The following is a 12,501-nucleotide window of genomic DNA, read 5'->3' as shown; positions in this document are numbered from 1 at the left end:
CTCAACATCAAGAAAACAAAGATTCTCACCACTGGGCCAATTGGCAGCATCGGTATAGATGGTGAAGAGATTGGGATAGTTAACAGTTTTTGTTTACTTGGTTCCACAGCCAACACTATTGGTAACAGGAGCCAGGAAATCAAGAAATGGATTGCATTGGGAAAGTCAGCTGTGAGGGACCTCTCAAGAGCACTGAAGAGCAATGATGTCAGACTGGAGACTAAGGTGCGCCTGATCCAGGCTATAGTCTTCACAATTATGTGCTATGCATCAGAGAGTTGAACAGTGAATAGGGTTGATAGAAAGAGAATTGATGCCTTTGAGCTCTGGTGCTGGAGACGAGTGTTGAATATACCATGGACTGCCAGGAGAACAAACAGGTTTGTCCTAGAGAAGGTGAAACCAGAATGCTCCTTGGAATCAAGGATTCTGAAGCTTCGTCTGGCATACTTTGGGCATGTAGCAAGGAGGGACTGGTCCTTGGAGAGGAACATCGTGTTTGCCAGAGTGGAGGGGCGGTGAAGGAGAGGAAGACATTCGATGAGATGGATCGATTCTGTTACTGGAGTGGTGGGAATAAGTGCATTTGAGATGGCTAGGTTGGCACAGGATAGAACAGCATTTAGAGCTCTTGTACATAGGGTCGCTATGAGTTGCAAGTGATCCGATGGCACATAACAACAATATAACAACAAATCATTTCCAACTATTAAGAGTAGATTACTGATATATGTCACTACATAGACAAACCACGAAAATACGGTAAGGAAAAAGTCTATCACAAAAAACACATGGTATATGTGAAATATACAGAATATGAAAATCTGCAGACAATGAATATAGATGAATTGTGGCCTAAAGATTTGCCCAGGGGTAGGCAATGACTGATTATGGACAGTGGATTTCTTTTTGGAGTAGTGAAAATATTCTAAATTACCACTGTGGTAAGGATTTAAAAAAACTAGGAATATGCTAAAAGTCTGTGAATTGTGAAGAGGCAGATAGATGCTCATGTTCATTATTAAATAAATCTTTTCAAAAGTAAAGGTCTGAAAACCTACACTGAAATGACTAAAACAGTAAGTGAGCCAATTTTTTCTTATTAACAGTGATACTAGCACAAATAATTATTTAGTAATATTGTTCTTAGGGCAGTAATATTGTTCTTTAGGTTTGCCCTCAGGCATTTATAATGACATCTTTTTAACTCAGTCTCAGTTAAATAAAATTTTTATTATGCTGACCAATCAGTATCTCTTACATGTAGAGAACCTAAAACAATTATTTAGAAAATCAGTTAACTCACAAATATTTTTACATCTGACCTTCATATTAATGAGAAAAACTTCAATAGTTTCTTAAGAGGTTCATGTATAAAGGTATTTGTGATTTTATAAAGGAGAAAAGGGAAATAAATCTCAAGCTTTTTCTTTGTTTGAAAATTACATTTCTAAAAAAAAAAAGAAAATTACATTTCTATTTATTTCATTTTGTGATCTTGCTTTCTTATGATGCTCAAATATGATTCTACTATTACTTTGAAAAAGAGATATAAGTTTATTATTTTAAAACTTTAAAATATATCTAAGATGTCTTAAGATCTTAAGTATTTATTAGAAGCTATTTTTCTTTCCATATGTAATTTTTATATGTGTGTGTGTGTATGTGTGTAGATATACCTATATCTATGAGACAGAGAGAGAGAGAGTAGCTATGTTTCTTATCATACCTGCATCTTGACAGATCTGTCTAAATAACATCCTCATATTTTCCAACTCGTCATAAGCATCTTACCTTTGTCTTGGCAGGCTAATGGAGGGTTGTTTATGGCACCTCTTGCTAAGGCTAAAGAGCTTATGTACAATTTTCTGAGCCTTTAGGAAAAGTTGCTTCATGCTGTTCTCCAGTTGTTCATAACGGCGCTGAAAATTAGAATCCATTGTCCACAAATGCATTATGGTAGATGTGTTGAGGAAATAATTCATGGGTAGCCTTTTCATAAAAAACTTGAATTCATCTGAAAAACAAAAAATTCAACATTCTAATTATGAAATAATTATCTTTTTCCAATCAAAATACATTTAACATTTTAATATTAAAATAAAAGGCTATAATACTTTTATTTCTTATATATAACAAATAAATAGATAATAGAATTTTTTCAGAATTATTCCTTTTTTGTTGATTTATCTTAAAATAGAAAACCTCTGTTGGCCTAGTGTCAAGAAGCTGGATTGTAATCCCAGAAGGTACTTGGTTTGAGGCTACCAGCTGCTCTGCCTAAGAAGGATATGGAATCTCCTCCCGTGCAATAGACTGCCTCTGAAAACCCATCAGAGGGTCAGCTATGAGTCGGTTCTGACTCTATGGTACACAAAAACAACAACAACAACATGGTAAATGACATTAAAACATCTTTTTCTGATATGAATCATTCTGAGAGAAAGTTTAAGAACAACGTTTTCGTATTCTCCTTTCTTTGGTATGTGAATGAACTTCCTATGATACATTGTGGTTGTTGATCTAACTTTGATTTTTGGCATTACAATTAATAATTCTTCTTAAATAACGCACATAAAATTTTCCCAGAAAATTTTATTAACAGATAACCATGTATAAATAATTACCATTGAATTGCTTTAATAATGTTTAAAAATAATTTTTAGACCTTTTAATTATTACTATAAACTTATCCTATAATCACTTAAAAAGTAAATGCTCCCTCAAAAAACTTAAAAATAATTTATTTCTCCATGTAAGTTTTAGCTTTAGATTGTAAAAATAACTCATCCCTGGAATTGTCTTCTTAAAAATATATTATCAGCCCAATATAGTAATAAAATAGAAAGTATAATAACAAACATAATAATAAAAATTAGCTACTGGTTATCTAAACAAAAGACCATAGAATTTTCCCTCATATCCCTTTTGTTTTGAAAAATTATTATGACTGAAGTGTCAAAATATATACTTTCATTGCTTTTAACACTGTTTAAACTACTCATTTTGCTAAGGATAACATGTTATACCCATTTTATGTTACATATATTGATTGAGATTCTTCAGTTAACACATGCACATGTGCACACACATACACACCAACCAAATCCCCACTGCCAGTACCACCACAAGGCTTAGAAAGCACTTCCAATGATTAAAGTATTATTTGGTGATTCAGTACATACCACATTTTTACATCTGATCTATAAATAATAAGTATACTATTTAAACTTCTATTTTATCTTGATTTTCCTTCTGTAAGTAATATATAAAGTTCTCTCCTCGTCGTCACATCAGAATTAGTTCACAGCGGACATTACACTGGATTTCCAAGACTGTAAATTATCTTACAGATGATTGTCATCTATCTGCTAAGAAGCTCTTGGTGGATTTGAACTGCCAGAAAGGAATGGCCTTTTGGGCTAGAAGGCAACTCCCTGGGGATTAAGTAACATAATTTGGCATTAAAGTTCTATGATATCATGGTTCTGTTTAAATGTCAGCAGTTTGTGCTTTTATATTGAAAATTTAATGAATTTTGGCAAGAATTTTAAGCATATTTTAATTGTACAGAGGTGTTATTAGTAGCATTTTAAATTCACCAAATTATTATTTATGTGTGCATTAGAGCTATTTCAAAATTCATATCCAAACTATTTCAGAACTAACAGAAAAGATAGTATTTTAATAACATCAAACATGCTATATTTATGAGTATTAAAATAATTATTTTTTTCCTATAACAGATAAATACAGAACACTTGCATTTGTCAAACTTTAACAATATATATAATCTTTGGCCAGAAGAGAAGGAAGAATAAAACCAAGAAAAGTGAGAACTTATATTTTTCTTTTCAGCAATGAACTGTGTAGAAAGGTTTTAGAAAACACATTTACTTAATATGCTTCAAAAATTTTTCCAAAAGTAAACAGCTTATAAATAATATATGAATTTTCAAATTCCACTTTGAGAGTACTGTACATTTTCTTTTGTCCCATATGCCTCTTTTGAGAAATTTCTTCTCTTGAATGAAGGAATTGATGCATGAAAACTGGAAAACATCCTTGAATTATACACAGAGCAGATGTCACTACTTGGAAAATTAATTATTCATTTTATTGTCATCTTTTACTTGAACACTTTTGATAAGGCTTTTATTTATGTATGCATATTTCAATTATTTTTACTCTCTTCTACAATAGAACTGGACATATTCTAAGTCTGTAAATTTTATTCAAATTAAGGAACATAATAAGGGGGATTTTATTTACCAAAGTCTATATGATAGCGAATGCTAACTGAAAACTATTAGTATGTATTTTCTAGGAAATACATTTAACATGACATATGAAAAATTGCTTCATTATGAAGTCATTAAGAGTCACCAGTGACAGTCACCCAAAATATTTATTGAACACCTGTTGTGCACACAGATACAGATGTTTTAGTCTATGGCAACAAATATGGCTCTTTCATTTCTAAAATTATTACTAGCTAATGTGCAACTAATTTCAAGTGAAAAAAATATCATTTTAAAGTATGTGAAATCTGTTTTACTTTGAAGTTAATAGGATTATCAGAAATATTCCTGGGAATAACTTTCACTTTTGGCACTTAGTAAAATTTGAATATGTAGTATATTAATAAAATGTAAATGACAACTTCAGCGTATTTCTGTATATTGATTCACTTAACTAAAAAAAAATAGAATAATCAGAAAGACAAAAATAACAACAGATTTGATCTACATTACTTTCCAATGGCTATAGAATATAAAATATTTTTTTGTTTTTAAGATTAATATTTTTCTAAAAGAAAGAAAGTGACATGTAGATACCATTGAGAAATTAAATTTAGTAGTTAGGCTGTATTGAATGATGTTGCTATTATGTGCTGTTGAACTGGAACCAGCTTATGAATGATATTCCTTGGGTTTTCAGAGGTTATAAATCACATGAGAAGAGGTTGGCCATCTTCCTTCCTCTCAGGAGCAACTTGTGTATGCAAATTACCTGATTTAGAGTCAGTAACACTACACCCTATACCTAAGGTACCAGAAATTCCTCAGATTATTAGATGTTGTTATTGTTAGATATAAGTTGAGTAAAGATGCTTCTAGGTGATATAGCACTGGTCTGTGCATTGCTGTACAGAGGTAATTCATGGTTGCTGTGATGCTAAACACTGTGACACTGATGTGACAAATGTGATAATGGTTACTCATGAAAGACAGTGTTTGGTGGAGCTACCTGAATAAAACAAGCTTGGAAGTAAGAATGGCATCTACTTCCGAAATGGCTTGCCTCTGGAAACTCTATGAACAGTGCTCAGGCCTTTCGTTCATAGGGTCTAGGGTCTCTATGACTCTACGACTTGACTCAGTGGCACTTAACAACAACAACAGCAACCGATTTAAAAACGCATTTGGGTCTTTGGTTTTAACTGGTTTTATCCAAACAGTGCTAAGTGGTATAGCACTGGTCTGTGCATTGCTGTACAGAGGTAGCTCACAGTTGCTGTGATGATAAACACTGACACTGATTAGGTCCTTCTTTCATAGGGTCACTATGAGTCATCTACAACTCGACAGCACTTAACAACAACAACATTACTTCTAAGAAATAGTTTTGCTGCAACCCTCCACCATAGATCTATTTGTTTTTTAAATGGCCCACTGCACCAACACCACAATTCAAAGGCAATAATTCTTATTCTGATGAGGCAATCTTGCTTGCTCAAAGTGAGGATGACTTGAAGCACTTGCTGCAGAAGGAACACTGCAGCCCTTAATATGAATTGAATCTCAATATCAAGAAAACAAAAATCCTCACCACTCAACCAATAGGCAACATCATGATAGATGGAGAAAAGATTGAGATTGTTAATGACTTTATCTTACTTGGATCCACAATAAATATACTTGGTACCAGCACAGAAGATCAGAAGACATATTGCACCAGGAAAATCTGTAGTCAGGAACCTTTTCAAATGATTGAGGGGCAATGATGTCAATTTGAGGTATAAAATGCACTTGATTTAAGCCATGGTCTTTTCAGTACTTGCTATGCATCTGAGAACTGAACAATGTACAAAGATGACAGAAGGATTGATGCCTTTGAAGTACTAAGTATTCCATGGAGCAAGTGCATAGAGGGTGCTTTTTGGAGGCATTGATGATGAAACTTAATCTCAATAACTTTGAACAAGTTACTAAAAGAGGATATTTTTAGGGGAATGACATCATGCTTGGGAAGGTGGAGGGACAGCAAAGGAGAGAAAGACCTTCAATAAGTTGAATAGACACAATGACTACAGCAATGAGCTTGAATATGTCAGGGATTGTAAGAATGACACAGGATAGGACAGGGTTCAAAGTCTTTGTTCGTAGGGTCACTATCAATAACAGAGATGAGTTTAAAGTGAATCATTGGTGGTGGTGTTGTAGTTATGTGCCCTTGTGACTCACAGTGATCCTTATGTTCAGCGCTCCTGAAACCTGCTCTATCTTGCACCAATTTCACTGTCTCTAACACACCTACTCTCATTACCACAGTCACTGTATCAATTCATCTCATTGATGCTCTCCTTCTTTCTCTCCCTCCCTCCACCCTTCCAAGCATGATGCTCCTCTCTGAGGACTGGTCCCTCTTTGCAACATGCCCAAAATATGTCAGACTATGCTTCAGAGTCCTTGCCTGAAAGGAGCATGCTGGTTTCATCCTCTCTAGGATGAGCTTTTTGTCTTCCTGGCAGCTTCTGGTCTATTCAAAACTCTTCTTCAGTACTACAACTCAAAGGCATCAATTCTCTTTCTATGATCACGAGTCATTGTCCAGCTCTCTGATGCATAGCAAGCAACTGCAAAGACTATGGCCTGGATCAGGCATGCCTTCACCTGCAGGCTGATGTTGTTGTTCTTCAATACCCTGGAGAAGTCCCTGACTGCTGTCTTTCCCAGTGCAATTCATTTCTTGATTTCCTGCCTGCTGGTACCAAGAGTGTTGATTTTGGTGCCAAGCAAACTGACATCGCTAACAATCTCATTCTCTTTACCATCCATCATGATATTGCCAATTGGGCCAGTGACAAGAATCTTTGCCTGCTTGATGTTGAGCTTCAATCCATATTGAAGGCTGCAGTCCTTGAGCTTCTGCAGCAAGCTCTTTAGGTCCTTCTCAGTTTCAGCAAGCAGTTTTCCACCAATCCTAATGCCTCATTCCTTCTCTCACAGCTTAGCCTCACAGATGCTCTCTTCTGCTTATAGACTGAAAAAATATGCCGACAGAACACTTCCCTGGTGTACTCTCTTCCCTATTTAAAGCCATACATTGTCTCCTTGCTCTGTTTTGACAACTGCCTCCTGGTCAAAATATAGATTTCACTTAAGCACAATCAAATGTTGTGGGATTCCCATTCTTCTCAGAGTCATCCACAGTTTGTTGTGATCTACAGAGTCAAACACCTTTGCAAAGTCAATGAAACACAGATACATAGACTTAAAAAAAAGTATTTATTTGATGCAGATGATAATACAAAGGGAAATGTATGATATTAATAAATTATGCATAGGCATCTTTGGTGGTCTAGTGTTGACAACTTGTGTTACAATCCCAAAGATACTTGATTCAAATCTACATGATGCTCTGTGGAAGAAGGATGGGCAATCTCCTCCAGCATGGTTTATTGCCTCTGAAAACCTCTGGTGGGTCAGTGATGGATTGGTTCTGACTTGACAGCACACACCAACAACAATAAATTATGCACTGATAAACAAAATTTGGCTAATTAGCAACATTCAGATAAATAATAGAAGAATAGCAAGACAATTATTGATAACTAGAGATCAGGTTATTTACATCTCTACTAAAAACTCTTTAAGTAGTCGAATGGGATTTATTGCCTTTTCTTTAAAAAATAATTCTTTATGGACTCTCTAGTTCAGTATCTATTAAGTTAATTTGAGAAAGAAAACACATCAGTCTCTCTTTTTTCCCTTTCCTCTTTAAAATAAAACTTTTCATTTTGGCAGACCCTATTTTTAAATTATTTAAGTATTAATTCAGTTAATTCTTACAATAACCATTCATGTAAACACTATGGGATGAGTTATATATGCATAATGCAGAGAATTCTTAGAAACTAAACTTTATTTTTAGCAAAAATAGTTTTATTAACACTATTATATTTACATATTGATTAGTAATATTTTATATTTTCATTTTTAAAAATGTATTTAATGAAAGAAAAACAAAACCAGTGAAGGTGATAAAAAAATATATTCAGAGTACGAAAGGAAGATCCATAAATATATATAGCCTGATTTGTATGTCTAGCCATATTGATAAACAATAAAACAATGACAAGTTTAATTAATAATATGTTTTTAAATATTGGTAACCTGAACTTGAAAATGTTTTTTAATTTGCTTCCAATTATATTTTAAGACATTCTTTCTTTCTTTCTTTTTTTTTTACTACAGAAGGGGCAAATGTTACCTTTTGAAAAAATTTAGGATATTGATAACATTTTTAGAAAATTATTTGGAAACTATCTAGAATTACAGACCAACACAATAAATCTGAAATAAAAACAGTGGTCATATAAAGAAGGGCTTGAAAATCCCTTGAAGAAAGATTCTTTAATTTGGAGATCCCCACTGTCAAAGGGGCATCCCAAGGGCCAAAGCAGACAATAGAGTTTGGGACAGAGAGCTACAAGCAGGAGAGAAAATCACCTTCTCAGCTGGCAAGCTGAAAGGTGCTAGAAAGAGAGCTACTTTCAATACTCCTTAAAGTTGGTGCCTCTGATATTGGACCACTCTAGAGACAAAGGAGCATTAATTAGCCTTCAGGAGAGAAGAAGTTATCAGGTAAAGCACTCTTTCTCAGAACCAGTACTTTCATATATGGAAAGAGACACAGGCCAGAAATTTCCCTAGAGTAAGTCTTCACCATTGGGCATCCTTGCTGTCATAGGGCCATTCCAGAGATGAAAGAAGACAAGATTTTGAGACAGGGAGCTACAAGCAGAGAAGAAATTGACTTTCTCACCTAATATGCTGAATTGATGCTAGAAAGAGAGCTGCCTTCAAAGCCTCCTGGCCTTAACTGCAGTACTTGGTCTTGCACTAGTCTGCTACTCAGCATATAAAGCATGATAATAGTGTTTAGGAGACGAGACTACAATAAAAGAAGATTCCTACAGGACCGCATTGCAGACCAGAAAGAACCTGAAGGACTTTAGGAATTGTTAACTTTCCCAGAAAAGACTTCCAGCAGAGTCAGAGAGTGTCCCACCTTATGAACTGAACATTTTAACGTGACAACTAACCAGTAACATCATAAAGATAAGAACTATCAACAACTTAAGTAGACACAATAGAAATTACTTAACACATCAAGAAAAATATCATATAATGTCAAGAAAGCAGCAGGCAGCTTCAATCATTCTGAAAACAAAACAAAACCAAATTAAGCCTTCTCCATAAAAGGTAGAACATATTGCAGACTCAATGCATACCCCAAAGTCAAGAAAACAGAAGATATATTTTGATATGGAGGCATTTGAATGGCTAAGGAAAAGAATACAAATTCTGGAAGTGACAATGGAAGCCTGAAAAAAGGAATGCCCTAAAGGCAGAGAACTAGGAGGAATATATTCATGCAGACTTATTTGACACACTACAGAAGAAGGTGAAAATGATAAAAGAAACATTGGAAGCCATGTTATTGTTGTTATGTGCTGTCAAGTCACTTGCCACTCATAAAGCTCTGAAGTTTGGCATGTCCTGAGCCAGTCACACTGACTCTGACACACCTACTCTCATTGCCGAAGTTATTGTTTAAATCCATCTCCTCTTGGGTCTTCCTCTTTTGCACTGTGTCTCTACCCTTCTAAGTATGATGTCCTTCTCTAAGAACCAGTTTCTCCTGGCCATGTGCCTAAAATATTTGAGACAGAACTACAAAATACTAGCCTCCAAGGAGAAACTTGACTTAACCCTCTCCAAGACAAATCTATTTGTTTACTTTTCAGTCCGTGGTATGTTCAAGACTTTTTTTTCAGCACCAGAACTCAAAGGCATCAATTCTTCTATCATCCTTAGTCATTTCCCAGCTCCCTGATGCCATTTCTTAATAGAAGCCATTAAGAATGTGAATATTTGAGAGACAAGGATCCAGAAAAAATATTGATAAGAAGAAACTTGAACAACTACAAAAGAAAATTGAACAGATTGAAGGAAGAATTGAAAGTATAGATAGAGTGGTCAAGAACCAGAAAATATCATCACAAGAAAGAAATGGCACAGCCAATGCAGTACTGAAAATAACAGAAAAGTATGAAAATGCAATCCAGAATATTAGGACTTCAATGGAAGAAGAGTCCAACTCTGTTGAAAGGATAAAAAAAGTAGAACAAAAGAGATGGAATAGAGAGTTAGTGAGCCGCAATATAAGAACCTTAAAGGAAACATCCTAGAAAACAAATCAGAGATGAGACATAAATATAATGAAGAAACCTTTAGAATCATATTGGATGATACGCTTTTGACTAGAATTCCAAAACTTGAGAGGGACAGGGAAATCACAGAAAAAATTGTGGGAGAATTGCTAAAAGAAAACTTTCCAGGTATTATGAAGAAAAGAGAAATCCATATTCAAGAAGTTCAGAGAACACCAAATAGACGAGACTCTAAAAGAAAAACACCAAGACATATCATAATGAAATTTTCCACAATAAAATTTAAGGATATACTACTAAAATCAGCATAAGAAAAATAAAGAGTCATTTACAAAGAAGAAATAATTAGATTAAATTCTGATTTCTAAGCAGAAATTCAATAAGCAAGAACAAAATGGAATGGCATATACAGAAAATTGAAAGAAAACAATAGCCTACTGAGGATCGTCTACCCAGTAAACCTGTCTATCAAATATGAAGGATAAATTAGGAAATTTTCAGGAAAAAAAGAACCTTAAGGAATTTGTGAAAACCAGATCAATCCCACAAGAAATTCTAAGGGAAATCCTTCACACAGAGACAGCAAAGGAAAATGATGTACCATATGAGCAAGAAACAGCAGAAAAATAAAACAGCACAATAGAAAATATAAAACCTGATCTGTCAATAATCACACTTAATGTGAATGGACTAAATACATCAATTAAGAGGGAAAAAAAGTAGCAAAATGGATAATAAAAGTCCATCAATGTGTTGTCTACAAGAGACACACCTAAGAAACAAGGAGAAATATCAGACTAAACATCAAAGGCTGGAAAACAATATGCTAAGTAAATGGCATCCACAAAAAAAGGAGGACTGGGAATAATAATCTTTGATAATATAGCCTTCAGGATGAAAACCAGCCTGACAATTAAGGAAGGACACTATATAAGAATTAAAGACACAAGAGATAAAGAAGACATCTTGGTCAACATCTATGCATCAAATAACAGATCTGTAAAATACATAGCACAATGGTTAATTGAATTGGAGAAAGAACTAGACAGAACCACAATAGTGGTAGGAGACTTTAATACACCATTCTAACAAAGATAAGTCAACTAAAAAGAAATGTAACAATAATACAGAAGATCAGTGCATCCAACTAAAAGCCAGTTTACTCTCTTCTCAAATGTACATGGAACATTCTCAAGAACTGATACTATATTAGGACACCAAGCAAGCCTTAACAAATTAAAAATAAAACAATACAAAACATTGAAATACAAAGCAACTTCTCAGACCATAATGCCATAACAGTACAAATTTATGGTAAGAGCGTAATTCTTATAAAATCACCAATGTGGAAGTGAAATAACATCCTACTAGAACACAACTGGGTTATAGAAGAAATAAAGAATGAAGTAAGAAAGTTTCTCTAAACAAATGATAATGAACATACATGCACCAAAAACTTTTGGAATAAAGCTAAGGCAGTCCTCCGGAGGCAGTTCATAGCAATGGATAAACACACTAAAAAGAAAAGAAGCAAAATTAAAAATCAAACTTAATACATCAAAGAGAAAAAAAAACAACAAAAAACAACAAAGAACTAAACAATCTGTTCCCACAGTCTCCAGAAGAAAGAAAATTATAAGGACAAGAGCTGAAATCAATGAGGTAGTAAACAGAGAACCACTAAAACCATCAACAAGACCAGTATATGGTTTTCTGAATGGGTCAATAAAATTGGCAAACCATTGGCAAACTTAACAAAATAAAAATAAGACAGAAATATTTGGATTAAGAAATGAAAGATATGCCATCACAACAGAACCAGAAGAAATTAAATCTGTATTATTATTAAAACTATACAATGATAAAGTTTATAGAAGCATTTGTTGCAGAAGATCAAGAAATACAAACTTTAGTAGAGATTGCATCTCTATAGCAAGAAAACAAAGATTCTTACCACTGGGCCAATAGGCAGCATCATCATGGATGGAAAGGAGATTGAAATTGTCATCTGCTTCATCTTGCTTGGATCCACAAATAAC

At 34.2% G+C, this 12,501-nt stretch overlaps 1 protein-coding gene across 1 annotated transcript in view; it reads right to left on the bottom strand.

Moving 5' to 3' along the window:
- The window catches only part of BRINP3 (bone morphogenetic protein/retinoic acid inducible neural-specific 3), a gene marked incomplete at its 5' end in the record, with an annotated part of 461,273 nt that overhangs the window by 181,589 nt on the left and 267,183 nt on the right, over positions 1-12,501 (bottom strand). The window contains one exon of the mRNA XM_006897194.1: positions 1,795-2,017. Coding sequence (XP_006897256.1) covers positions 1,795-2,017 — 223 coding nt within the window. The remainder of the gene's footprint in view (positions 1-1,794; positions 2,018-12,501) is intronic.

This window comes from Elephantulus edwardii, unplaced genomic scaffold, assembly GCF_000299155.1.
Source record: "Elephantulus edwardii isolate Elephantulus edwardi_28Jun2011 unplaced genomic scaffold, EleEdw1.0 scaffold00205, whole genome shotgun sequence".
Lineage (NCBI taxonomy): Eukaryota > Metazoa > Chordata > Mammalia > Macroscelidea > Macroscelididae > Elephantulus > Elephantulus edwardii.
This window is presented reverse-complemented; position numbering and strand designations above follow the sequence as displayed.